The 25,715-nt window shown below is 35.9% G+C and overlaps 2 protein-coding genes across 3 annotated transcripts in view; both read left to right on the forward strand.

Moving 5' to 3' along the window:
• Window positions 1–925: 925 nt before the first annotated feature.
• Window positions 926–3,302, forward strand: zgc:101100 (uncharacterized protein LOC445169 homolog). Its single transcript, XM_019102914.2, has 4 exons — window positions 926–1,135; window positions 1,235–1,414; window positions 2,304–2,479; window positions 2,591–3,302. Exons 2-4 carry the CDS (start codon window positions 1,243–1,245, stop codon window positions 3,041–3,043), a joined length of 801 nt encoding a protein of 266 aa, XP_018958459.2. The 5' UTR covers window positions 926–1,135; window positions 1,235–1,242; the 3' UTR covers window positions 3,044–3,302.
• Window positions 3,303–4,549: 1,247 nt separating this feature from the next.
• csnk1g2b (casein kinase 1, gamma 2b) overlaps window positions 4,550–25,715 on the forward strand; it is a 34,807-nt gene continuing 13,641 nt past the window's right edge. For both annotated transcript variants that reach the window (XM_042762064.1, XM_042762065.1), the window contains exons 1-3: window positions 4,550–4,555; window positions 4,632–4,633; window positions 19,676–19,714. The gene's annotated coding sequence lies outside the window, so the exon portion shown is untranslated. The remainder of the gene's footprint in view (window positions 4,556–4,631; window positions 4,634–19,675; window positions 19,715–25,715) is intronic.

The following is a 25,715-nucleotide window of genomic DNA, read 5'->3' on the forward strand; positions in this document are numbered from 1 at the left end:
GGACACACACACACACACATCCAGGAGTGTGCAACTGCTCTGATACTCGTGGGAAACATAATCTAGCTCTCCACATGCATCGCCTTCCTGGCCCTGAGCTGCACAGTGTCAGGATTTAGTGGAATTTACATCTCTGAACCTCCTGAGCCGCTCAGCTGCAGTTTTACTGAGGATGATCTGATCTGAGGTGACTGAGGTTTCAGCTGGAGCTAAACTGCTGCTTGTGAGTTTTGAGAGATTGATGATGGTATAATGACATGGCAAGTGGTGTTATTTTTTTTTCTTAATTGTTTTATTGTTTAATTATTACTAATTTTTTTGACACCACCGGCTGCAAACTGCTTTGTTTGTACCATGTGTCTTTCATTTTATTGAGTATTTTATTTATTTTCAAATGCTAATAGCTTAAATCCTTCTCTCTCTCTTTTTTTTTCTTTGAGAGAGAGAGAGAGAGAGGATTTAATCAGAAGGAAAGATTTCTAGTACATTTAGCCCTAAGAAATTACCCTAATAGGCCACTTCCAGAGTGCATTCTCTAGTTGACATTTTCTGGGCAAAATATGGGTCCAGTTAGCAAAACAAACCAGCCAAGCAAACACCCCCCCTTGGAGTTAATACTAACAAAAGCTAGGGAACGGTGGAGAAAGAAGGAAGAGAACAACGGACAATCAAAGGCTGTTATTTTAATCTGCCCAACCCAAGAGATTAGCCGAACACATTGTTTTAATTGTTTTAAAGGTGGGGAGCGCATTGCCCGCTCATTGAAGGGAGATGCTTTGCCTAAATCTCCCAAGTTCAATAGTTTCAAAAACTTGAGCCCCCAAACCCCCCTTTCTCTCCCTCATCCCACTTAATCCAGGCTAATACCTTTCTTTCTATTGGCTAATGGTTGAAGGAAGCTGAAGTTAATGCCTCTTAAATAGTGGAAACTGAGCTGGAGAGGACCTAAAACACAGTCAACGTGGAGCATTACAGGTCTGCCTTGCCTAAAAAAACTTTATTGTAATATTTTGGGGGATTTAAGCAGCTTCTGTGAAATGTTTCCTTGGGATTTTAGTATCATATGAGTAAAAAATAAATTGGGTAAATGTTTTTTGCAACTGATCGTCATTCCATAGTTCACTGGAGGTCGTAAGTAAGTGTTCATTATGTTGTTTATTTATTGAAAGTGTTTAACGAAACATTGAATTTATCATTTTATTTTAAGTCGTACTTATATATTTTATCCTCTCAGTCAGCAGAATGAATTCTGTATATTTCTGTGGAGCAAGAAACGGCCAGGGGCCCTTTCAATTGCAACGCGTCAACTCGTTATTTCACGAGGCTCACCAGCAGATGGCGCAGCAGTATCAGCTTCATACAGCGAGCAGTCCCGCGTCCACGCAGACTTTCACTGTGGCGGAGCGCCTGGCGGGTGAGGGGCCGCTCAACTTTTGAGGCTCAAAATATGAATTAAGTAGGCTACAAGAGAAATGCATTATTTGTAAAATTGTAACTTCTTAATTCTCATTTTAGATTAGTCTTTATATTATAGGCTTTGAGTAGGTTTTAATAATTAAAAATTATGTAGAAAACTATGGCTAATAGCTTATTAGCCTATATGTTCATTCTTTTTTAAAGTTTCATCACTAAGAAAGAATAATAAATAAATAAATTAATAAAAAACCGTGAGGTCTACGCTGGGTCCACCAATGATTATTATTATTTTTTTTTTTTTGCAGTTTAATAAAAATTTTTTATTACAGTTGTTTTAATTTATTTATTTGCTTAATAATAAAGTAGTGTACAAAAGTTGTCCAAAAAATAGTGCACCTAAAAAAATTAAATCATAATGCTTATTTGTTTTACATTTTTTACAGTTGTTTCCATGATGTTTTATGTGGACACTTTTGAGCCCTATCATGTGCTGTGGTAACTTAGTGTCACTGAGATATTACTTTAGGTTTATTAATATTTTGAATATTTTTTTTTTTAATATATATATTTTCCATTTTCATTTTTAGTAATTTTGTTGTGTTTGTATTTTTTTTTCATTTCTTTTAAATATGTTTATATAGTTTTTTTTATTAATTTTTCTTTTAGTTTTAGTTAAGTACATCAAGTTAAATGGAATTAAAATGAAAAATCTTGTCAACTAGCTGAAATAATTTTTTTTTAAATATTTTATTTTATTTCAGATGATGATTATTTTATTTCAAGTAACGAAAACGTTAGTTTAAATTTTGCTTTCAATTTTAGTTAACTATAATAAACCTGCTATCATTAAATGAATTAAGCAAGTAATAAATATCTCCTTCCTTTAGAACTCATCCTTGAGGCACGCTATGGGAACCAGCAAAAGCAGCGTCGCAGTCGCACCGCCTTCAGTGTGTCCCAGTTACAAGCGCTCGAAAAGGCTTTTCAGCAAACCCAGTATCCAGATGTGGGCATGAGAGAGAGACTAGCAGTCTGCATCAACCTCCCGGAGGCCCGTATCCAGGTGAGAGCCATTGCAACATCTGCAGCGACCAACAAGCAAAACACTCCTAATATTAGAATACAATAAAGTGCTACCAAAAACATCTTAAATTAACAAAACATGTTTTTTCAGGTGTGGTTCAAAAACAGACGTGCCAAATATAGAAAAGGTCAACGCTTTGCACCCCTTTCCAAAGAAGAAAGCCAAATGCATCGTCCTGCTACTAAACAACGGAAACAATTGGTGAAGAACCAGGAGAAAGGCTCTAATTCAAAATCTCAATCCTCTTTTAGGGAAAACAACACAATTTTTTCCTCGTCGGACTCTGTTCACCTTCATTCCCACCCCAGACTGCACTCCTCTGCTGTTCTTTCATTTATTACTGGAGAACACTACCAACAACCGATGCCTCATGCACTTGGGCTGCTGTCTGCAGGTCTGCCTTTCTCTACTACATATTTGCCTTTAATGCAACAGCAGCACAGCACAGCCGTCAATCTCGTGCCATTGGGGAAATGCAACAATCTCATGCTTCACTCTGCCTGTCAATCTAAATCTTTGGTTCACCACCATTTGGACATGTAGCCATACCAGCAACCGATAAAACCCACTGAGCCAGTTGTCCTCAATAGGATGTGAAGAGGGAACAGGTGTTCCTGTGTTCCTCCCCCCATCACAACAATGTAACTTTTACCATCAGAATAACAGAAGGGTTTGGATTTTGATCTTTTTCTGTAATTTTCATTAATTGGTTTTGATTGGATTTGTATAAACTGGCTTATTTTTTGAACTTTCATGTCTGTTTTGCATAGCTTAGAGCATTATTGAGAAAAATGTTGTGTTGCACATATTTGAGCACTTTGTAGATTTTTTTTATGAACATATGATAATTCTGAATACAAATAAACATGAAAAACATTTGAATCAGTATATTGATGTGTGTATTTGTATGTTGTATTCAGCTTGCATCATAACCTAATTCCGGGATTGCACTTTTGGTTTTCATAATTTATGTCACTGCAATAAATAATTTTGCCAAATGTGGAGCGTTCTCAGCCAGCATTAACATTTAAGTAGCAAAAGCTTCATTTTATTTATTGTGTGCACTTGTACATTTTCATTTATAGCTAAAATTATGACCATAATTCATTTTCATATGAATGAAAGCCACAGTTACCTATCATTGAATGTGTTGTTTACATGTTATGGTCATATTTTGATTATCAAAGCATCGTGTAAACTAGCTTAAGCCAACTGTATAATTTCTATAAGTCAGGCATGCTGACATATGCCTGTATTAATGTTTTTTTGTTTTTGTAATATATTTATTATCAAAACTTCGTTTTATACTTTTTATTTTATTTAATATTTAAATGTGTTATTGTGTTATTGGATGTGGTGAGTGGTGAAGATTAAAGCTGAAGAAACATTTTTGAAATGAGGACTTACTAAAAACACAAAACATTTACAGTACAAAGATCAAGCAACTTCTTTGTCTATATTTGTAAGAGTTTAATGAACTACTTTATACAATGACACAGCTAGTGTGCTATTAAGAGGACACTAATGAGAATTTATAAGTTGAATCACTATAATAAATGGCAAGATAAAGCATTTACTTCCAGAAGAGAAAAACAGGTATTGAATTCCCATGTTCAGATTTTAAACAAATGTATTTTATAATAGGCTATACATAATAATTTATATGTTATAGCTTGTTTTTTATAATAGGCTATACATAATAATTTATATGTTATAGCTAAAAAATATATTATAATTTATATGTTATAGCTATAAAATATCATATAGGCCTATATACTGTATATATTTATATAATGGCCCTTAATGTTCAGCTAAAAAAAAAAGGTTAGATATAACATTTCTTAAAATATAATTGTCTTCTCAGTAATTTGTATTTTTGACATCAAGGCAGAAACCTAATCTCTTCTGTCACAGCCTTGTCAATCTCCAGCTTTCCCATAAACTTTTCAAGGTATCACAATAAACATTTACACATTTTTGTTCTAATTAAACGAGTCCTGGTAAATTCCTTCTCAAAAGATGACTCCAGTGTTTCCAGTAAAGGAGCCCTCAACTGTTGATCCAGGCAAAACATTGGAGTTGTTCTCCAGCTGGGGACGGTAGGGAGCTTCGGTTGCGCGCAATAGCACAGCCGCATATTCACCAATCTATCTACGCACTTTTGAGAACGTATCCACAGCAATGGGAGTGTCGGGTGACGCCGGACTCGGAGCCTCGCTCACCGAAACGGCAGGCTTAAAGAGACAACAGCGAAGCCGGGCTGGTCTTTAGTGGGAAATTAAATCACTTTTCAGAGCTTAAATAAAGGACCATGTCGCGGCGTACAACATAGGGAACTCACACGCAGGTAAAAACATATTTATGTTTTCTAATTAAAAACATTCCTCTGCTTGTTTTAATCGAAAGACTGAAAGGTTCGCTGCTAAACGGCTAATATGAGGTTAGCCTAGCCGGTTCGTTGCTAAGCTAGTTTATTTGTGGAGGATTATTGTCATGTTTGTCTAACAAGACTTGAAGTTGTTTAGCTGGTTTGTCGGTATTTCCTTCCCTTTTCAGATAGGAGAGGGAATATATTTAGCTTTAGATGTAAAAGTTGTATAAATTTAGTAGTTTTTGTGGTTGTTGTTTAACGGATTAGATTTACGGCTTCTGATTTTAAGGACGTTTTTAAGCGACTGGCCAAGAAGACAGTTTAAAGAAAATAGTCTGAATGCCTTTAAAAACATTTTTAATGTTAAAAAACGTATTTTTTTTTGCTAGGCCAGAATAGGAAGCTTTCTAGGATTGACACTTCATCATGAAATAAAACATTTATGGACGGATGAGACACTTTCAGTGACAGGGTTGATATAAATATATTTTATTTGGCATTTTAGACGTTGTTTTTAGGATTTATTATTTATAATGAGTCATCGCCAACTAAACCATTTAACGTTATGTAATTTAAAAACATTAAGGTAAAAACAGTAAAGTTTAATGTTGCTTAATTTTTGACAGATATTATAAACTATGATTTAGATTTCAAAATAGAGTTGTGTCCGATTCTAGTCGGTCATCAGACTAGAAGGGTGTCAGACAGCAAACAAGAGGAGTGTTAAACTGTATCTCACAGTTTCACTTAGAGGCTAAACAAGTTAGTATGGAAAATCACAATGTGCTTAAGGAAATAAATGACCGGGCAGCTCTCTTTCTCGCTCTTTGTCCAAATCAACACCACACTAGGCCTTATATATCAATGGCACAAGCTTCTCTCTTTTGCCCATTTGAGAAGTAGAAGTGTGTCTTGGTTTTTACACGGCCTCTAACACTTGCATATTTCCTGTTTATAAGCTAAAACACAAAGTTGAACTGTGCTGTCAACGTTGTTGTGTTGAAACCTAGTTTCTTTTTGCTTTGAAATAAGTCGTAAAGGGGCTGATATCTGGCTTATCTCATCTTCTTTTAGGCAGAGTGACTCAAAACAGCTGCGAGCACTAACTTGACATCCACTTTTAGTCAGGCAGTTTTAATTCCAGATTTTATCATTTTGGCTTTATCTGATGCACTTTTGCATCAGGTGTTTTTTATGACGATGTTCTTGTGTTATCTGTGAGAGTCAACCCTTAATCTGTTGTATATCTTTCTCTAAATATGAAACTTAAGCCAGATTCAGTCAGTATCTCCAATGTGTGTCTTAGTTAAACGTCATCCATGCATTCAAACGTCATTCACTGATAAGATGTTTCTGATGTAGGTAAGTAGTAGCCCCATAATCAGTACTTGTACACTAGTTCTTGTTCACAGATGTTGTAATTCTATCCGATCACTTTTTGACTGTTGCCTTGTGGCATGGTTTCTCATTTCATCCTTGTATGAGCTTGTAATCAGCGTTTTAATGGTAATGTGTGGGGTTGCGACCAACAGACCATAGGAATACATGACTGACTGCCAGTCATGACGAAACTATCACTTGCTTTCCTTGAAGTTATTCATATTTTCAGGCTATAGATTAAGATCATTATGGTGCTTGTTAAATGCCTTATGTAATCCTGTGTTTATTATTCACCTTTGTATTCACCTGTTTAGCTTCTGCAGTATGCAATTAAGGTGAAGTGTTTGCTTTAATGTTTGATTTTTATATTGAGAATTGATGTATGGAAATTCAGTCTCTTTCCTGAAGGGCTGTCCAGCACCCCTTGTTATTGTTATAAAAGCTAAGCTGACATGATTGGTGATGCATTTATTTTGCTGAATGACAGGGCATTATTTTTCATAATTCTTTTTGCACAGGCTAAAGTTTTATAATTTCCTCGGGCTAGAAAAATGAGCCATGCATTAATATTCTAATGCATTGAAGCTCTGATGCATTTGTCACTTGCTGAACACTTGCTTGGATGTTGAAATTAAGTAGTGAAAATCCCCCCAATAAAGTGTCAAAAATGTTTTTCTGCCGAGCTGATTGTATATTGCTCATAAGCTCTGGTCTGGTATCCTTTTACAGCCAGTCAGGCTGCCATTGATCGTTTTAAGTGCATTTTCTGAAGGAAAGCGTGTCCGTCTTTCCAATAGGTCTTGCATTACCTGCTCCGACTTTCTTTTCCATTTACATTAACAGCAGTACTGACCCTGGATGGGAAAGGGGGTGGTGTGCAACAGAGATCTCTGACCTTCTACACCGCTTCCCCGCTCCATTATCAACCGCACAGGTGTCGTCAAAGTTCCTGTTGGAATTGGAAACTGATACGGGCACTGTTAGGCTTGTAATTCTCAACCGGTCTGTTCTCCACACTTTGAAAAATCTCATGACTTGGAGGCAGACCAGCAAAATCTGTTGGTGTGGTGTCATAAATGGGCTCCTATTGTTTAGAATGCCAAAACTGTGACTGTGTGCTTCTTTTTTTCTTAGTTTTTTTTCTAAAGTAACAACCATTTGTTTTTGTTTTAATTTTGATGATGTTTTTTAGTATTGTATAGCTTTGAGTGTTTTGTTTTTTGCTATTATTGATTAGGTTTATTAGACCTTGAGGTAATGTGAAAATGGATTCCATGAACATTGAGGACCAGGATTAGTGTCTGTGTTTTAGAATATCCCATCATGCCTCTGTCTAACATCATATGCTGCTTGTAGATTTTTTTTGTAGTGAAGGACTGTTTAAAAATGGAAAGAAAATTTCAGAATTCAGAATCTAAATTGGAAGATTTGTTTATAGTTCTTGCTTAAATTACGTAAGAAGTGTATTTAAAAAAAATAAATTGGAAGATTTGTTTATATATATATAGGGCTCCAGACTTTTCTTCCCACTGGTAGCCTTTTGATGCTGACATTCGCATAATGTCTCTGGGCTGCACTCTATGTGAATTTTTTTTTTTTTGACTGCAACAACAATAAAATCTACCAATATAGCCTTTGATGCTGACATGACAATAATGTCTCTGGGCTGGCTCTATGTTTATTTTATTCAAAGAAAGACGGGCTATACTGCTCAAACCTGTTAATGCTGGTTCTGTCTGAGTCTGCTTACAGCAGTGTTAGAACATGAAGAATATTCACTATAATACCCAAGACTGACTTCAACAAAACCATGAGGAGCACAAGGGGACGTTCACTTGTTTGGTTCCACTAGCAGGAATTGTGTATGTCAGCGTTGAGGAGCGTTTGTGGGTGGATGTGTGAGTGTGTGCGTGTGCGTCTGTATGTGTGCGTATGCTAGCACAACCTGCCTGCTTCAGGCAGTGACATGCTACTCTGAGGGCAACCGTACTGTAAAGGTGTCCCATCCACCAAAGGATTAATGCAAGGACTGTGCTTTCGGTGATACCCACCACATCTGCAGAAGACATCGGTTTCTGCTCTTCAAAAATAATCAGTATATACAGATACTTTTAAACCCCTTTACCCGTTTGTCTCTTCGCCACCATCCCCACACTTTTCCTGGGGGTTGTTTTGAAACTTCTCTGTTTTGCATGGCAGGGGAGTAACCGTGGAGAGGCCAGGGTATCACAAGCTTATGGATTTTGAGAAGAGAGGTGGGAAGGGAGAGACAGAAGAAGGGAAAAAGATGTCGAAAACAGCAAGTAGTAGGACTGGACATGGGGGCCGGGGAACAGGGAACAACTCTGGGGTCCTTATGGTTGGCCCCAACTTCAGAGTTGGGAAGAAGATTGGCTGTGGAAACTTTGGTGAACTGCGGCTAGGCAAGAACCTCTACACAAATGAATATGTGGCCATCAAACTGGTGAGTGCCCTTGTGCAAAGACGAGTACTGACAATGTCTTTTGTATCTTCCCATGTTTATGACAATATGATAGTTTTTATTCATTTTATAGATTTTGTATAAAGCAATTCATTTAAAAAATACTTTTTTTGGCTTTTCAATGCAGCTTTGGAATACATTTTAATGATACCTATTTCAATATTGCACTAGGCAAGATTATTTACTAGACTTTCTTTATTTGTTTTGCTTTTATTTATTTTTTTTTACTTTTATTTTTATTATTTTTTTTTAATGGGTAGACCCTATATTAAAATTGTATGCAGTATTTGTGTCCACAGCAACAAGTAACTTAAGTGTAGCTAGTGTAACTTCAGAAACAGATTTGGGTAATCACTAATGAGAAAATTTTGGGCCACTATGATAAATGCAAGTTGTCATTATGACAAGGGCTGGGTATTGTTCAGAAATGTTCGATATCGATACCAATACCTTGACTTTGATACAGATTCCCAAATGATACTTTTTTGATTCCAATTTTATGAAATACGTTTTAACAAGATTACATTACACATTACACTTATTGACAGACTCAAAGACTGAAAAAAAAAACACTAAGGAACAAACACACTAAATCAGTGTTTATCACAATAAATAGTTTTAATAAAGTTCAAATAGTTTATAGTTTCCACATCTTTTAGGCTACGTTTACACTCGTGTGTTTTTGTTTTAGTGTGTTTTGGTTTTGTGTGTTTTTGTTTTATGTTGATTTTCCACTGATTTACTGATGAGCATTAGCTGCTTCCAGATGTTTTAGGTTGTTATTTTGCTTTTTAGTGATGGTATATATATTATTTTGACAACGATGTAAAATTTGGAAATATCGTGAATATCGAATATTTCAATTTCAACCATAATTTCCCAAAAGAACGCGCCGAACATCCAAAAAAGGAGACAGCATGTTATTGCGGACTGCTCTACACGCCTTTACTACGTGAGCTTTCATAAGTGCGTTTGTCATATATCAAGAGTTCAAATCCCCGAATCAGAGCTTCACTGTTACAAGGATACATTTTCTGCCTGCTGTTTTGATTATTTTAAGCAATCTGGCAACCATGCGAACGCGCTCACTCCTCATTGCGGAAGCGCCACCGCCAATGATCTGAAAACACTAAGCTGGAGTTTAAGGATCAAAATTAAAGTGTCACTCAACCAGTCTGTGTTCTGTCGTGAGACCTCGGCTGTATTGTTTGCGATTGTGATCGCTGTATTATTGCACTTACTCAATCGCTATTGTATGAAAAGAGAAACAGGCTATGGCAATTTGGAATTACTTATTAGGAATTTGTTTTTTTTTTTTTTTTTAGTTTTGTTTTAGTTTTGTTTTTATATACAGAGAGAGTGCACAAGCCTTTGGTAAGTTATTTTGTATTAATTTTATTATATATAGGTTTGTGTTGTAGTTTTTTTTTTAGTGCCAGTGGGAATATAATTTCATGCCAGAGACAGTTGACAGACTTGTGTTCTCAGCTAAAAACTTGTAAAAAAAATAAAATAAATACTTATCCCAGTTTAGTTATTTCCCCCAGATGCTCAGTTTAAATTGTGAATTGCATGCACTAAAAAAGTTGACAGAATGCACTTTCTGTACTTGTTTTGCACTACTTCAGTTACATATACATGTTCATTTAATAAAAAGCAGTAAGTGATCACTTAAATCTGCACTAAACATTTTCTATTTACCTTGCAACAATAGCTGTTCTATCTAAATAGTTTTTTTTTAATGGGGGAAAATCATGTTTTTTATTATTTAAAAGCAAATGCAAAAATATCGAGATATATATCGAATATTGTAAAAATTTGTTACAATATCAAGAAATAATTTTTTTAAGATATATATCACCCAGCCCTACTTCCAGTGCTGTCTGCCTGTGTGTTTGTCTTCCGCGATCCCTTAGGATTCAGATGAAGCTCATTCGCTGCTCATTTGTCAATCATATTACGCGTTTATAACCTCTCCTGTCTCCTATGACGAATGTCCATTTCACTTCTGTGTTCAGTTCTTTACAAGAAACCCAGGAAGACATTTCCAATGGATTGAAACATGAAGCTAATAAACACATGATTACAACAGTATATGATTTTCATGTGATTTTCATGAGATTCTGCCTATTTTCATAACAGTACAAGGTGTTTACACGAGAAATGCTAAGCAATTAGGTGTAGCGATTAGCTTGATATAAAAGCCTACAAATAGCATATTTCAGCCACATTATATGGCCAAAGTTATTACAAACACTTGATTTTGGTTTAAAGTGAGTTTTGAATAAAAGCGTAGTATAAATCTTATAAATTGTCTTATGTATCTTGATTCTACAGTATGTATGAATGCTCAACAAAAACAAGTTTTCGGTCATGTAGTGTGGACGGAGATCTTTTCTGAAATGCCCGTATGGACAAGGATCATTTTCATTTTAAAACACTGTTTTACAAAGAAAACACACTAGTGTAAGCGTAGCTTTACATCTGCAGAGGTCTGACACTTACACTCTACAGCCTCACGTGTGAGCCACGTCTCTGGGCGGAACCGGTGTAAACAAGTGTATTTTTCCTGGATGCCTCGCCAGAGCCAATCACCAGCACTTGATTTAGACACATCAAGCATGCTGCATGCTTACTGGCTCACTGACGTTGACCAGATTAACCCCTTAGGTATCGAAATTTGGTACTGATTGACAAGACATTTTTTGATACTCAACGGTATTGAGGCAATTTGGTCGGTCGATTCCCAGCCCTAATTATGATGTAACTTTCTGTGGGCTCAATTTGACCTCTAAAACATGAGTAAACATGACAAGAGCCTTTGAGGACATAGGCACCCAAAATTTCAGGATACTTCTGTCAGATGTGTGGAGAGATTTTGCTGCCCCGGGGACTGTTATAGATAACTGGATTTCTTCCGGTTTTTATTCACGTATCTGTACTTGGCTCATAAACAGCACAAGGGATGTCTGAAGCATGTTCAATTTGTGCTACACCCAGACAGAAGCTTAAAGTCTAGGGCTATTTAAAGTCCATGTTGTGTTTTATTGTTTGATGGGAGTTTTATAGGGTACATTTTAAGCTGTTGATGGTAGGTCCTGTGTTCTGTTTAATGTCCGTGTTGTGTTTTGTTGTTTTGTGGGAGGAATTGTCATAGATAGCGTATGCACACTTAGTCGCCCTCCGCCCCGGATCCTCAAGTGAAGGATATGATTATCTTTGCATTAGTAACATCAACAGCTTCATTATCTTTGCATTGTTTCCTATCAAAGTGCTTTTTAATCGCTCGATATGAAGTCAAGCACTGTAATTTTAGTGCTAAAATTATTTAGTATGATGATGCACCCATGCCACTGCGTTTCTGTCCAGTTTTTCTATCTGTAACAATGCTGGGCTATGTAGCTAATAAGAAAAGCTTAATATTTATTAGCCTTTCAACAATACTCATAACAGTTTATGTATGTCTTGACTCTAAAATACATGATTTTTTGTTTGTATAAATTGTTGAATTTAATAACTAAAATGGTAAATTTTTTGTTAAAAATACTGTTTTCACTAAATGAACACACTGAACTAAACAAAAATATTGTTCTTTTAAAAGAATGAATATATAATAGTTTAATAAAATAGTGACCAAGTTATTTTACTTTATTTTTAACTAGATTTTTACTTATTTAAATGTATCAATATACCTATAAATATGTTAATATAAATAAATACGGAAATATTTACTTGGTGTATGTTTTACTAAAAATATACACTATTGTTCAAAAGTTTGGATTTTTTTAAAAATACTTTAAAAAGTATATTATGCTCAACAAGACTGCATTTATTTGATCAAATCTACAGTAAAAACAGTAATATATTATGAAATGGTATTATTTTTATAATAACTATTTTCTGTTTTAATACATTTCAAAATGTCATTTATTCCTGTGATGGTAAATTTTAATTTGCAGCAGTCATTGCTCAAGTCTGCAGTGTCACATGATCCTTTAGAAAACATTCTAATATGCTAGGCTACATCTTATTGTTATCAATGTTGGAAACAGTTGTGCTGTTCAATATTTTTGTGGAAACTGTGATCCTTTTTTTCAGGATTTTTTGATGAATAGAAAGATCAAAGCATATTTTATATTAAAATTTAAGTTTAATTTTTTGAATTTTTTTTGCAATGCTGATTTTTTTTTGCTCCTGGAATGCACTGCCGGACCGCAAGTGTGTGCAGTGTGAACACTTTAATCTGTTAACATGAGCATGGAAAAAATATGCAGCGCATACACACTGCAAATGGAGTAATATGAACCTAGCATTATGTGTGCGCGCTGCGAGTTTGTATGAGTGCACGGTCTTTAGGAGAGCGTGTGAGCACTGAATGGTTTAAACACTGGCAAGAATGAAAAAGAAATGCAATTTATAAACTTTAGTGATGACACGACAGAGACTGAGACTGTGCCGCTGAGTGTCATGCCAAACCTCTCACGGCAGGTGCGTCATCAGCTTGAGATCAGCCTTTTTAGAGACAATCAATTATCCTAAAGCGATTATCGGCCGATAATGATCGGTAGCTGATCAATCGGAGCACCCCCTACAGTCAGGCTCTGCCCTCTGACGAAATCCATAGAACAGCAATAGTGGGAGAAGGGGGAAAAAAAGAAAGGAGGAGAGTTGGAGAAACAACAGTAGTTGGAGAGAGAATAAAGCTGATGAAAGGTTCTCTTTGTTCCCTGGTTCTTGTCGACACAGTGCTCCAGTCAGTCCATACTGAGAGGCTCACCAGGGACCCAGAACAGAGTGGAGGAGTGGAAACACTACGTAGTTTCTCTCTCTCTTTCTCACACACACTTGTGCTGGGGATCCCAGTTGTGTAATACATGTATGACAGCTTCCAAACAGATACTTTGTAGTAATACAAGAGCTCTGGCTTGTTTGATCGTACATGTGTCCACACATCTCACTGTGTGTGAGATTCTGTGATGTTTGTTTTTTGATTTTTGATTTTTATTTATGTTTCTCTTTTTGTGTTGTTGTGGTGTTTCACTTTTTTATAAAATCTCTTTCATTCTGCTCTCTCATTCATCCATTTATCATTCAAGACCGAGGGCTTAGGAATGTGAGAAACGTTAGTTTGAGACTGAGAGCTTGGGAATGTGAGAAATGGACATGTTAGCAGGTGTCATGGTGTCCATTAGCACTTGCTTAATAATGAAGCACTGGATCTCTCTTGCTGTGATTGACAGTTTCTATCAGATGATTGACAGCAGCCAGGCTGCTCCGAGATAGTGTAATTCACAGCTGAATGAGATATTCGTCCCTCTCAGGATATGACCACAGTGTAATATCACAGTGTGAGTAATTTTATATCACGACAGGGCCGTAGCTAAAGTTCACAGGACCCTGGACAGAATTTTTATGGGTTGGCGCCTGTTCTACATATGAATCTATTGCATGTTTTTTATTGGTTGTTGTTGATTATGAATATGGAGTTGAATTTTGTTTAATGTATCTTGTGTCTTCGGAGATTGTTTTGATATTAGATGGAATTTTGTAGTTTTTGAGTATGTGTGTCTTTGGAGAACAGATTGTGAGTGTTGGTTTTGTTTGATTAGAGTAGATTAAGCCTGTCACATCTGCTCCTAGACTGCAGTGCGAATGACGGGCTGCTCTGGAATCCTCTCTCATCTCCCCCGGGCTGCTCACACTAGTGACAGTGGTACCAGTCTATGTATGAAGCTCTGCTGTTAGACCTCTGCAGCTGTTCTCCCTCCATCTGGGACTCTGAAATCTGATTTGAAATCGAGGGGTTAAAGGAGCGGGACACAGACCAGCTGTTTCTGTCTTATCCAGACTCCTCGACACCTTTGCCCATAATTACTTCAGACTGAAGGCCCTGGTTGTGACTGTAGTATCATGCACTTATTTATTTTAGCTTCATGTATTGGTGATAGAAACATTTCAATTGGGTATTTGTTCCAAATTGTCTTTCATTTTAATGTAAGTTTTACCTGTTTGCTAAATTTTTATAATCTTAAAAAATGTGTTTTCTGCTTATGTTACTGTGCTTGGATAGTATTATTAACAAAAAGTATGATCCATTCAAATGGATAATTTTTCATTATTGAATCTATTTTTAAGTTCCTTTTATATATATATTTTTGTAATTATGGAACTAAAATGTTTAATGTTGTCTTTAATTGCTATTTGCTTTCATTTCTAAAAATGTTTGCAATTTAAATTACTAGTAAAATTATAGTAAGGTCACAGAAGTTAACTAGATGTTTAATTAATATAAAATATTACATTTATTTATTTGCATGGTACAACCTGCACCATGTCTTTAAATACATAGACTTTAAAATATCAACTTGCATCTTATCTGGGTCAGGCAAATCTGAAGTCAACCTTATTTAACCATTTGTTGCTTTTATTTTTTTGAATATTAATTTTTTTTGATTTTGTATTTTTATAATGGTAATGGTCGTAAGAAAGTGTATTAGTGGATTAATGGTATTAGTATGAGGATTTATGTTTATGTTTCAGTATCATTCTGTTTGTTTGTGGTGGTGCATCCTGCCCTCTTCAGCCCATGTCAGCAATAATGATGGATTCCCACCTGGCTTTTCTAACACCTCATCAAAACACACATACATTTGGCATTCCAGATGGTCCTTGGGGCCCAGACGTTCTAGTTAATTTAGTTCGCTGGCACATTTTAGTGAATGTTGTTTATGCACCTCCTGCATAAGTCTTTTGCAAGAATTCTTTACTTTTTGAGACCACTTATGTATCTAGTTAGTTCTATATCATTTCAGAGTTACCAATTTATTCCAGATGATTAGCTCCCTTAAAATGTCAACACATGTAAACACTGAGGCTGGTTTCCAGGGCACAGATTACATATAATCTCAGTCTTGAAGGTTGTTATGTGGACAGTCTCTCAAATTGTAGGGTATTTCAGAGCAATAGATAGCTAACTGCTGTGAAATCACTCTTCTGTCCAATGTTGACCTGTTTAATCTTTGAAGTTAAAAATATATTCAACATGGCATCCTGTAAATATGCTAACTTTCAAAAAACAACCATTTCATGATCTATTGCGTATTATTGACTAATTACATAGGTAAAAGATTATGTACATTGCTTAGCTCATCATAAAACCATTCACACTGAATGTGTTTTTGTAATTAAGTAATGCCTGTAGCCAGTGATACTTTATCCTCCAGGTTAAGATGCACTAAAGTCCTCTAATGCAGCAGATGATATCATTGATTACAACTGACTGACAAGGATTAACTCCTTTCAGCTTCTTACAGTCGTTTTTTGGATTATATGTTTCATAATGGCATGGGTGTAAAGGCACAGTGCGTCACATTAAAATGAGATCATGGACTCCTGAATTACTTCTGCGCAGTGGATTTGCTTAGTACCATCTCTCAAGCTTTTTAATGATATTAAAGCTTCAGTTTGTAGAAATGCTTTTCGTGGTTGTCCCCTCTCGCTTGCTTAAAGTTGTGTCATTTGGGGAGACTGTACATTCATACTCAAAGCTCAGTCAGTAGGAAAGTCAAAGAGGAACTGATTTTGGACTTGTTGACTTGATCTCGGATGGGTTGTATATTATATAATAGTCTAATACAGCAGTAAACATGAAAACAAATGTCACCTTGTTTATTTGAATACATGTACCTGGTCTTATTATGAGTGTTTAATGAATAATTAATCAACTCTCCCTTTTCTGCTAATGTCATCTAGCCCTCTTATTTTTCAACCACTCCCATCTCCCTTTTCATGTAGTAGCGACCAATTTTCTTGATCCAATTCCTGATAAAAAACTTTTTTTTTCTGTTGAATATCCTGTCTCTCTTGCAAATATATCATATAACAGTAGTAAAATGGATTGCAAATGTATTTACTGGTTGAATCGACACATAGACACTTATGTTTTCTACCATTATTTAACCTTCATTTTTAGTGTTTAGATTTGAATAAAGCAGCTTGCTAATATGCTTATGCACTCCGAGATCTTATGATACTAATGTAATGCTGTTTGGGCATGTCTATGGTTGAATAATTATTTGAGTGGAGCTGTCCATGGGTATTAGGACAGGGCACTGATTTCTCGTATTGACACAGGGCAAAGTGCTCACAATAGGAGCCTGTCCCAGTGCCTTGGGCATCCTGTTTATAACAGTGATTCATGATGATGATGCTCATTTGCATGAACAGAAACTGTGTTTTAAATAGTTTGCATGGAATCCACTAACTGTATCAGATCATTTCCATCTCATTAAATGGAAAACTGAAGGAAATGCAAAGTTACTGACACTGCGAAGTGATTCCCGGAGATTTGAATGCAGGACACATTGTTGATTTTAAAGAGTGTAACTGTATCTCTCAGTGATTTATTTGTTTATTTAAGATTCTTAATGTTTAATTTCAAGCTTGTTTAGATGTTTACCAGAGGCTTATATCATATATCAATAAACTTTCCCCCCACTTCCCTTTTAAGCTGAGAGATTTGGATGGACATTCTGGTGTGCTTAATCTGTCTGATCCCTTCACTGTTCTTCCTGGAAAGAGTCGTATGTGTGCCTGACCACTGTTACATCACTGCTCAACAGATGCAGCTCTGCACCACTGTTTGCCCGTTTTCTGAGCAAGTAACATGAGCTGGATTGAACTATTGGAATCCAGAACATAGAGTCCTCTTAGTCTCTTGTGTTTTATCTAACCCAGCCATTATTCTACTGATTTTACCTTTCAGTGCCACAGTAGACCTGTAAACCTTTTTTAAAATGAAAACCTCTATTAAGCAAGGATGCATTAAATTTATCAAAGTGATAGTAAAGACATTTAAAATGTTACAAAAGATTTTCTTCTAGTAAATGCTGTTCTTTTGAACTTTCTGTTCATCAGAGAATCCTGAAAAAAGCAGTTTTCAAATTCTTTTAAAAACTTATGTTTTAAAGTTATTCTTGAGCACAAAATCAGTATATTAGAAAGATTCCTGAAGGACCATGTTACACTGAAGCAGTGTTATTTTAGTAACAGTGAGAAACTAATATAATTGTTGGTTATATTTTAAATCAGTTTTTTTTTTATATTTTTCATTTGAATTCTGAGTTTTAGTAATTTAAGTTTTTGTCATTTAGTTTTTGTTTTAAATGTCTCTCTGTAATATTTTTATAGTATTCAGTATTAGTTTTTATAGTATGTCAAGGTACACTAAATGAAAATGATTAATGTCAATTTTAATGTTATTTTTATTTCAGGTAATCACAGACTTCCCTAAATGTGGCTTTTTTTTCTTGGCAATAATAAATTTCTGTTCCAGTTGTTTTAGAAATATTTATGTATCTATACAATTATAGATTATTAATTCTATATGATGATATAAAACTTTTCTGATATAATATCACATATCAGTGTTGTTTTTTGCAGATGTTTTTCATCCAATGTAACTCACAGTGTACTAACCACCTAGAGCTACCTGTGGTTAAGTGCTTTAATCAAAGATATTTGTGTTATTGGATTCAAGGGTCACCCAATAATGTTCCTAAGATTGAACTTATGATTTTTCCATTGCCAGCCCAAAGGCTTTAATCACAGGGCCACCGTTACACAATTAAGGTCATGTTTGTGCACATCTGCGATCAGGTGGAGGGATGCTGCTAAACCCTGAGCGCTGGCTGTTTGCAGGCTCTGGGAGATTGAGAGGCCTGGCTGCTGAACTCTGATGTCTCTGTAACATGACACCTGATTGAGGACTCGCTCACTGTGTTCTCTGTTACAGGCCATTAAACACTGGAAAGTTTTTTCCAGGCAATCTCTCTTGACATTTATAACGGGTGACAGAGCACTTGCTGCTAGTTTGGCGATGAGAACTGATACAGTCAGTCGTGTTTTTGGCATTTACTTCTCTTTTGCCATCCCACATCCCAGTTTTTAAAAGAGTACTTGTGCTATCTGTATTCTTACAGATTTTAATGATTTGTCTTAAATTATGTAAACTTACTTGACGTTTCTGTTAAATTTTCTTTGTTGTTTAGACTTACTTTTTATATATCCTGTTTGTCTATCTATTATCTCCTTTTAATTATGTGTATTCATTTATCTGATTGTTCACATGCACAGTGCAACTAAATATTATCACTTCTATCCTGACTTCGACTGCATCATACAATCAATCTTTACAGACCGAAATAAGTTATGTATTGATATTCTTCCCATTCAGCTGTTAAGCACTGCAACTGTTTCAGTGAGTTTGAAATGATCAAATCAGATTTGACCATAAATTTGACCGCTGATATCTTCAAATAAATGTTCTTTTGAAATCAGTGCTTTATATTCATCAGAGAATTCTGAAAAAACAACTTTTTTTCAACATTGATAACTATAAGAACTGTTTCTTGAGCACTAAATCAGCATATCAGCATTCATAGAGTGAATGATCATGATGTGAATGAGCTTCAGTTTCATGTAACATTGAAGACCGGAGTAATGATGCTGAAAATTCAGCTTTATCACTGGAATAAATCACACTTAAAATTATATTAAAATAAAAATCAGTTAATTTAAATTATAAAAAATTCAAATATCACTGTTTTTATATTGTTGATCAAATAAATGCAGCCTTGGTGAGCATAGAGACTTCTTACCATAAATCTTACGAACTCCAAGTAGTGTACATCGCAGTAAAAATGTGCCTTGTTGGAAAATGTAAAAAAAAAATAGTGGATATGTGTAGTTATGAGAAATATGTGATGCTGAAATTAGCTTTAGTTTGTACTAGGCTGAAGCCAGGGATTATTGTCACGTTTGTGTTATATTTGAGAGATTTTTTAACTATTTCCTGTAGTCTTCTATTTTTTATTTATTTTTTTTTTGTTTTGTTTTTTTATTCTATTTAATGAGGAGATCATATACTGGGTTTGTAGTATAGATTTTGAGTATAGATTTTATAAACAGCTGGGAAATTCAGGTAAGCCTCACAGCCTTTCTAGAATTTGATGTTATATAGTTTATGAAAAGCCGCCACCTACTCATCCTGTATGAGACTGATCATCCTTCAGATGTGTGCTGAGAATTGTGGGGGCGGTGATTTCCAACCTTTTGATGTGGCTGCTTCAAACATCAGCAGCAAGTGACAGTGACAAGAAGGAGGGTCTAAGATGGGATTGAGATAAAGGGGGTATAAAGTGAGGGGAAGTGGGATTTGGGTATGTGGTTACCCAGGGGATGTTCGTTGTTTTATGATTTAGTTTTTAATTTATTGTTTATTGAGTTGTGTATTTGGAGAGCTACACCCGGCCATTTTGATCGTAATTACCACACATGTTGCAGAGCCAGAAAATGAACTTTGATCCTTTTAAGCCCTACAATGAAAAGGATGAGCAGCTTGTACAAATCCTTGGTGCTTCTATCCATTTGATCACTGAACCGGAAGGATGACTGGCACGAAGTACGGCTCTTATTCACATCGACTCATAGCCACCCTGCAATGCAATGATCTCATTCACTGAACGCCTGTCTCCAGAGCCCGGCTCTGATCCTCTGCCAGCTCACCGGAGCCACTGCTGCCACCCCTGCAACATTAATAGTCAGTGAAAGTGCAGGCGTGCAGGGCAGGCCCGCTATATTTATAACTACACGACTCCTCGCGGCTGGGTTGCCATTATCGAATGTCCAGCACGTGACTGATTCCTCTCTAGAAGAAAGCCATATGTTCAGTAGTGCGTGAAGAGAAAATAAACATGGATGGCTTTCGTGTTTAGGTTGCTGCTGCTGTCTTTGAATCAGGTCTTTCACAAAGCTAAAGAATGTATAATCATTTATGTTTTATTGTTTGACTTTTTCCAGGGTTTCTGCGGGTCTTAAAAAAAGTCTTAATTCGCGCTTCCACACATTAAGGTCTTAAAAGTTCTTAAATCGGAGCAGAAAATCTTGAATTCATAAAATAAAAGCATTAAATATTGCATGCACTAAAAAGAATTAATATCTTCATATCTTCAGTATTTTTGTCAGCATTTTTTCCAATTCAAATGTCTAAACATCCTTAAGTTAAGATACATGAGTTTCAAAATTAAGATCAATTGGGCATGAAAACTTGTTTTCCTTTTGAATAAGGTTGATTTTTCTTACCACACAGGCAGATATTTGTTCTTGATTTAATCATAAACTCACTTCACTTTGGTCAATTTCTTAGGAAACAAGACTTCTAATTAGGGATGGGCAATATGGACTTTAAACTATATCATTGTATTGTTTGTTGCGATAACAATATCAATGACTATATAAATATAGTACCATTTACCACTTATTTTGGCAACTAGTGATAGCTGCAAGCTGTCTTGATCGCCTCAGAAACACAAACACTGTGTTTGTATGTTGTTTGTCCTGGTCATTTTGTATTTGGCACATCTAAATATTGTTATGTTTTAACTTGCATATTAAAAAAATAATAAAAGAAACACAAACATTGGTTTAAAAGTAAAACTTACCCATCATCAGACAGGCTCTTCACATAGTTTTTTCACACATCTTCATACTCGCATAACTTTTTGACTTTCTTCATACTTGGATTTGTGTTTGAGATGGTGGAACAAATTGGATGTGTTTATAATAATAATAACAATAATAATATTAATAATAATAATAGTTATTATTTTCATTATATTTTACAAAACAACTACAGAGTGACCTGTTAACATGCAGGGGGACTATAACTTTAAAACATTAGAAAGGTCTATGGTTTTATTAAAAATATTAAATTATGATGATAAAAATCTATGATAGTTTTTTTTTTTTTTTTTGTCTGGAAATCTTATGCATCCACTGAGAGTAAAACAAACAAACAAACAAAACCTGCTGTACACTTCTCTACACCATACTCTATAAGTATGAATTTGCATATGTTTACTTCAAATTCTTTAGAGAGAAGCATTTTTTTATTTGTACCCAAAATAGGGTGTTATGTGCAATTCATACTCGTCAACAGAGGGCACCTTAGAGCAGAAACTCGACAAGTGAGACTCACAGAAGTAATAATACTTATGGCATTCTAGGAAATCACATGGACATGAAGCAAAAAAAATGCAGATAGAGAAGATGAACATACGATTGAGCCAGTATATGGTTTATCTGTGTTCTTCATAGGGCTGGGTTTCGATTCAAATTTCAAGAATCGATTCGATTCCGATTCTCAAGATCTTGAATCGATTATCATTATTCGATTCGATCCGATCTGATCCGATCCGATCTTCGAGATTTAGATAAGTGTTTTTGAAGAAAGCATTTTTTTCCATTCGATCCGATCTGATCCGATCCGTTCTTGGAGAGGTTGATTATGTGCGCGAAGCAGCCGACGTGGGTTAGCCCTGTAATCTCAACCGCACGGATCATATTCGCCGCATTGTCAGTGACTATGGCTGGGGCTTTTACTCAGCAGGCCCCCACTCCTCCATAGCTTTGGTTAATATTTCAGCTAGACTGACAGAGCGATGGTCCGTTTGAACTTCGGTTGTCTGCAGCACGTAAGACACAAGGTTCCAGAGCTCGTCTATGTAGTGTGCTGTCACACTCATGTAAGATTCCGTAGCTACGGATGTCCAGGTGACACTCGTAATGCCCACCCTCTCTGCGGTCTTAAGCTTACACATTACACCATTTTTTACTGTCTGGTACATGTTGGGGAACACTTCTTCAGACAGACGTTTGCGAGACACAATGACATAATTTGGTTCTATTACCTTCATTAGCCGCCTGAATCCCACATTCTCAACAACAGAATATGGGCGCATATCTTTGCAAATGAAGCCCGCAATCGCCTCAGTTATTTTGACAGATCGTGCAGAATTAGTTGGCAATTGTAGAGTTTGTTTCAGTGTCATCTGTTGCGGTCCGGTGGCGGGCTTGCATATGATGTCTTGATGATGTCGCATCATGTGGTTCCTGAGATTAGTAGTATTTCCACAATACTTCACCTCCATTTGGCAGGCTTTGCAAATTGCTTTGCTTTTGTCAAGCTCGTTCTTTTTATTGCTTCTGAACCCGAAATGGTGCCAGATCGCAGCTTTTAGCGTTTCTGGAGTTTTTTAATTCTATTCTATTTTATTCAAGTTTATTTGTATAGCGCTTTTTACGATACAAATCATTACAAAGCAACTTTACAAAAAATTAAGCTTCTACAATATTTAGTAGTAGCTTATCAGTGGTGACTGTCAGTTCATGTACATATGGCAGAAATGTTCAGAAAAATCAATAGTTTTCAAAGCTGCCATGTTCGTTGTTTTAATGTCCTTCCACCTCGCGCGCATGCGTGAATTCAATGACGCGGCAAATTAAAATTCACGGGGAAAATGTAGGCCTATTATTAAATCGATCCTCTGAGTTATGGATCGATCTTTAGAAATTAATATGAAAATCGATTCAGAATTGCCCTAGTTCTTCAAGCCATCTCTGATATTTTTATAAGAATAAAGTATATTTATAAATGCTAATTGATCACCATATGGAATACTATAAAATAGTATGATTTATGCCTCAAGTTATTTCAAGCACTCGACTGATGTTATGTAGTGAATTTGGAGTAAAAAGTCATTAAATGTTCTCTTTGTTGGACAACAAATTTGTAAACAGACTCATACACATTGCAAAACTCTATTGCATATTTGCTACCATGGAAGATGTATTCATCCCACGAACCAATTTTTTTGTAGCACGTGTGACATATATGTCACACTATACAGCCCTGACCAAACCAGTTCCAGATTGTAGAGGTAATTCCTCGTTCAGTGATCCTCAGCTGCATGTCCACCTTTCGCTGTACTTGAAATTGCTTTGAACATGAGTTGCAAATGGGTTGCACAAAGAAAAACGTCATCAACTAGGCATTATCATTATTATTGCAGGAAGACTAAATCTTATCACGGGGAGAATTTCTACCAGTATATCGCAAACGATAAGATATTGCCCATCACTACTTCTAATCTTATGTAATTTTAGTTCCCAAGTACATGTATTTGATTTTATTATCTTTAGACATTTACACAAATATTGAGATACTTTTTAATGAAATAAAAACTAATGGAGATTTGTTGGAAATTGTATTTTCAAATTGTTGCTACATTCAACCTATGAATTTAAGTGTGACACTTGATCTTAAACAACCAGACTTTCTGGTAATGCATTACCATCACTTCAAAGTGAACATGATGACTTTCCAAACAAGCCAGCGGGATCCAGTGATTCACAATTGTAAAATCTGGATCTAAAGGTTTTATGAAGCCTGAGAGCGACAACTAAACCAGACTCTCCAGCTTTTCCAGCAGAGAATCCTTTGAGAGGATCTGGCATTGTGAGATTCGTCTTAGGCCACCAGAGAACCTCTGCTCACTTAAACCTGCAGCTAAAGAAGAGTGTTAATTATGTGCCGTACTGGAAAATGAGTACAGGTCATGTTAGGATACTTCTTGGGGGCGTATTGCCACACCCTCTTTTTACCTGTGCTCCATGATTCCACAGTGCTGCAGTTATCATAAATAGGATTTTTGCTTTGCCCATCAACAGTTTTGTACCTTAAATGTCATACATTTTTATGCCTCTGTCAATTATTTAAAGCCTGAGACATGTGAAGTGCAGTGAAGGGGAATTTGCTGGCTTGCTTGTGTGTCTTGTTTTAAATAGCTTTTGTTTAAAGGTTTAATTGTTATTGTACTGCTGTTTAAAGCTCTTGAGTTTTTAAGCTGAGTTGTGACTGTGATTTGGTTAGTGGCTTTTCAGTCGTTGTGTTTAATCTCTGACATCTCGGGGAAAAGGGTCATGGAACTCTCTGCAGTGCAGGCTGTGGATGTTTTATGCAGCAGGGCGGATAACGCAAGTCCTCTCATCTCCTGAATCACACTGGGACCTGCGCTATCCGGAACGATCACGTTTCAGCCCCTGATTCTTCTCCACTGTCCCACTAATGGAATCAGGGCCTTGTTCTCTGGCTGCATGCTGAATCTTTAATATGCGAGCCTTCGATTGGGCATGTGTGCTAAACTTTGACATTCCAGTGCATCTGCTCTGAGAGGACATGTGTTTGATGAACAATGAGTTGTGTTGTTTTCTCTCAAGCTCTGTTAGTGATGTAAGTGAGTGGGGTTTTGATATGGCAGAAAATCTCCTTGTTGAACTTTGGTGTCGCTGCACAGAGGCTGTTTAAAGTGCAATGGTGTTCCGCAGAAAAAATCCATAAAATCAGAGACTGCCTACATAGATGATTGGACACTTAATCCACTTTTAAAAATGTATGAACTAATTTCATACATCTGCTAAAACTGATATGCTGATGACTAACAGCATTAGTCTACTGATTGACTGATTGATTTGTTTGTATGTTTATATATTTATTTATGCATGTATGCATTTATGTTTTATTATTTTTATCAATATAGATTGACATTGATATTAATCAGCTAATAATGAATATTTAATAATATTTAATATTTTTTAGATTACTTTTGCTATCGCTGTATTTTATCAATATTTCATATTGTTATCATTTTAGGGCTGTGGCTATAAATGAATGCATCGCGATTCATGAATTGATTCTGAATGCATCGCAATTCTCTCTAGAATCAGTTCTGAGCTTAGCTTTTAACAGCAGATGCCGCTCTAATCTAGTTTTTAACTGCACACTCAAATGCTCATGAAGAAGAGCACTGAAGAACTTGCAACTATGCTTTTGTGTTCAGCTGAGTCATGTAATTGCAGTATTGCACCTCAGCTCAGAATGGTTTTCATTATCATAATGCTTTTCATTTATCATTAGCACATTTTAGCAAATCAACTTTGGCTCCAGAGTAAAGCTGTTCTAAGCTCGGACAAGTTTGTTTGCGTCGCGGTGCGAGCTGATAAACGGTCCACGCTGCACAGCTCAAACATAGTGTGGTTTAGTTTCGCTTTCATTCTTTGCCGTTTGATGTTTCTCAGATACAACA

The sequence above is a fragment of the Cyprinus carpio genome, chromosome A8 (genome assembly GCF_018340385.1).
Source record: "Cyprinus carpio isolate SPL01 chromosome A8, ASM1834038v1, whole genome shotgun sequence".
NCBI lineage: Eukaryota > Metazoa > Chordata > Actinopteri > Cypriniformes > Cyprinidae > Cyprinus > Cyprinus carpio.

Bases quoted from the DNA above. Each gene is read 5' to 3' on its own strand.
- zgc:101100 (XM_019102914.2), top strand. From the start codon at position 1,243: ATGAATTCTGTATATTTCTGTGGAGCAAGAAACGGCCAGGGGCCCTTT. The intron at 1,415-2,303 runs GTGAGGGGCCGC...TCCTTCCTTTAG, and splicing joins TGTGGCGGAGCGCCTGGCGG to AACTCATCCTTGAGGCACGC. The intron at 2,480-2,590 runs GTGAGAGCCATT...ATGTTTTTTCAG, and splicing joins TCCCGGAGGCCCGTATCCAG to GTGTGGTTCAAAAACAGACG.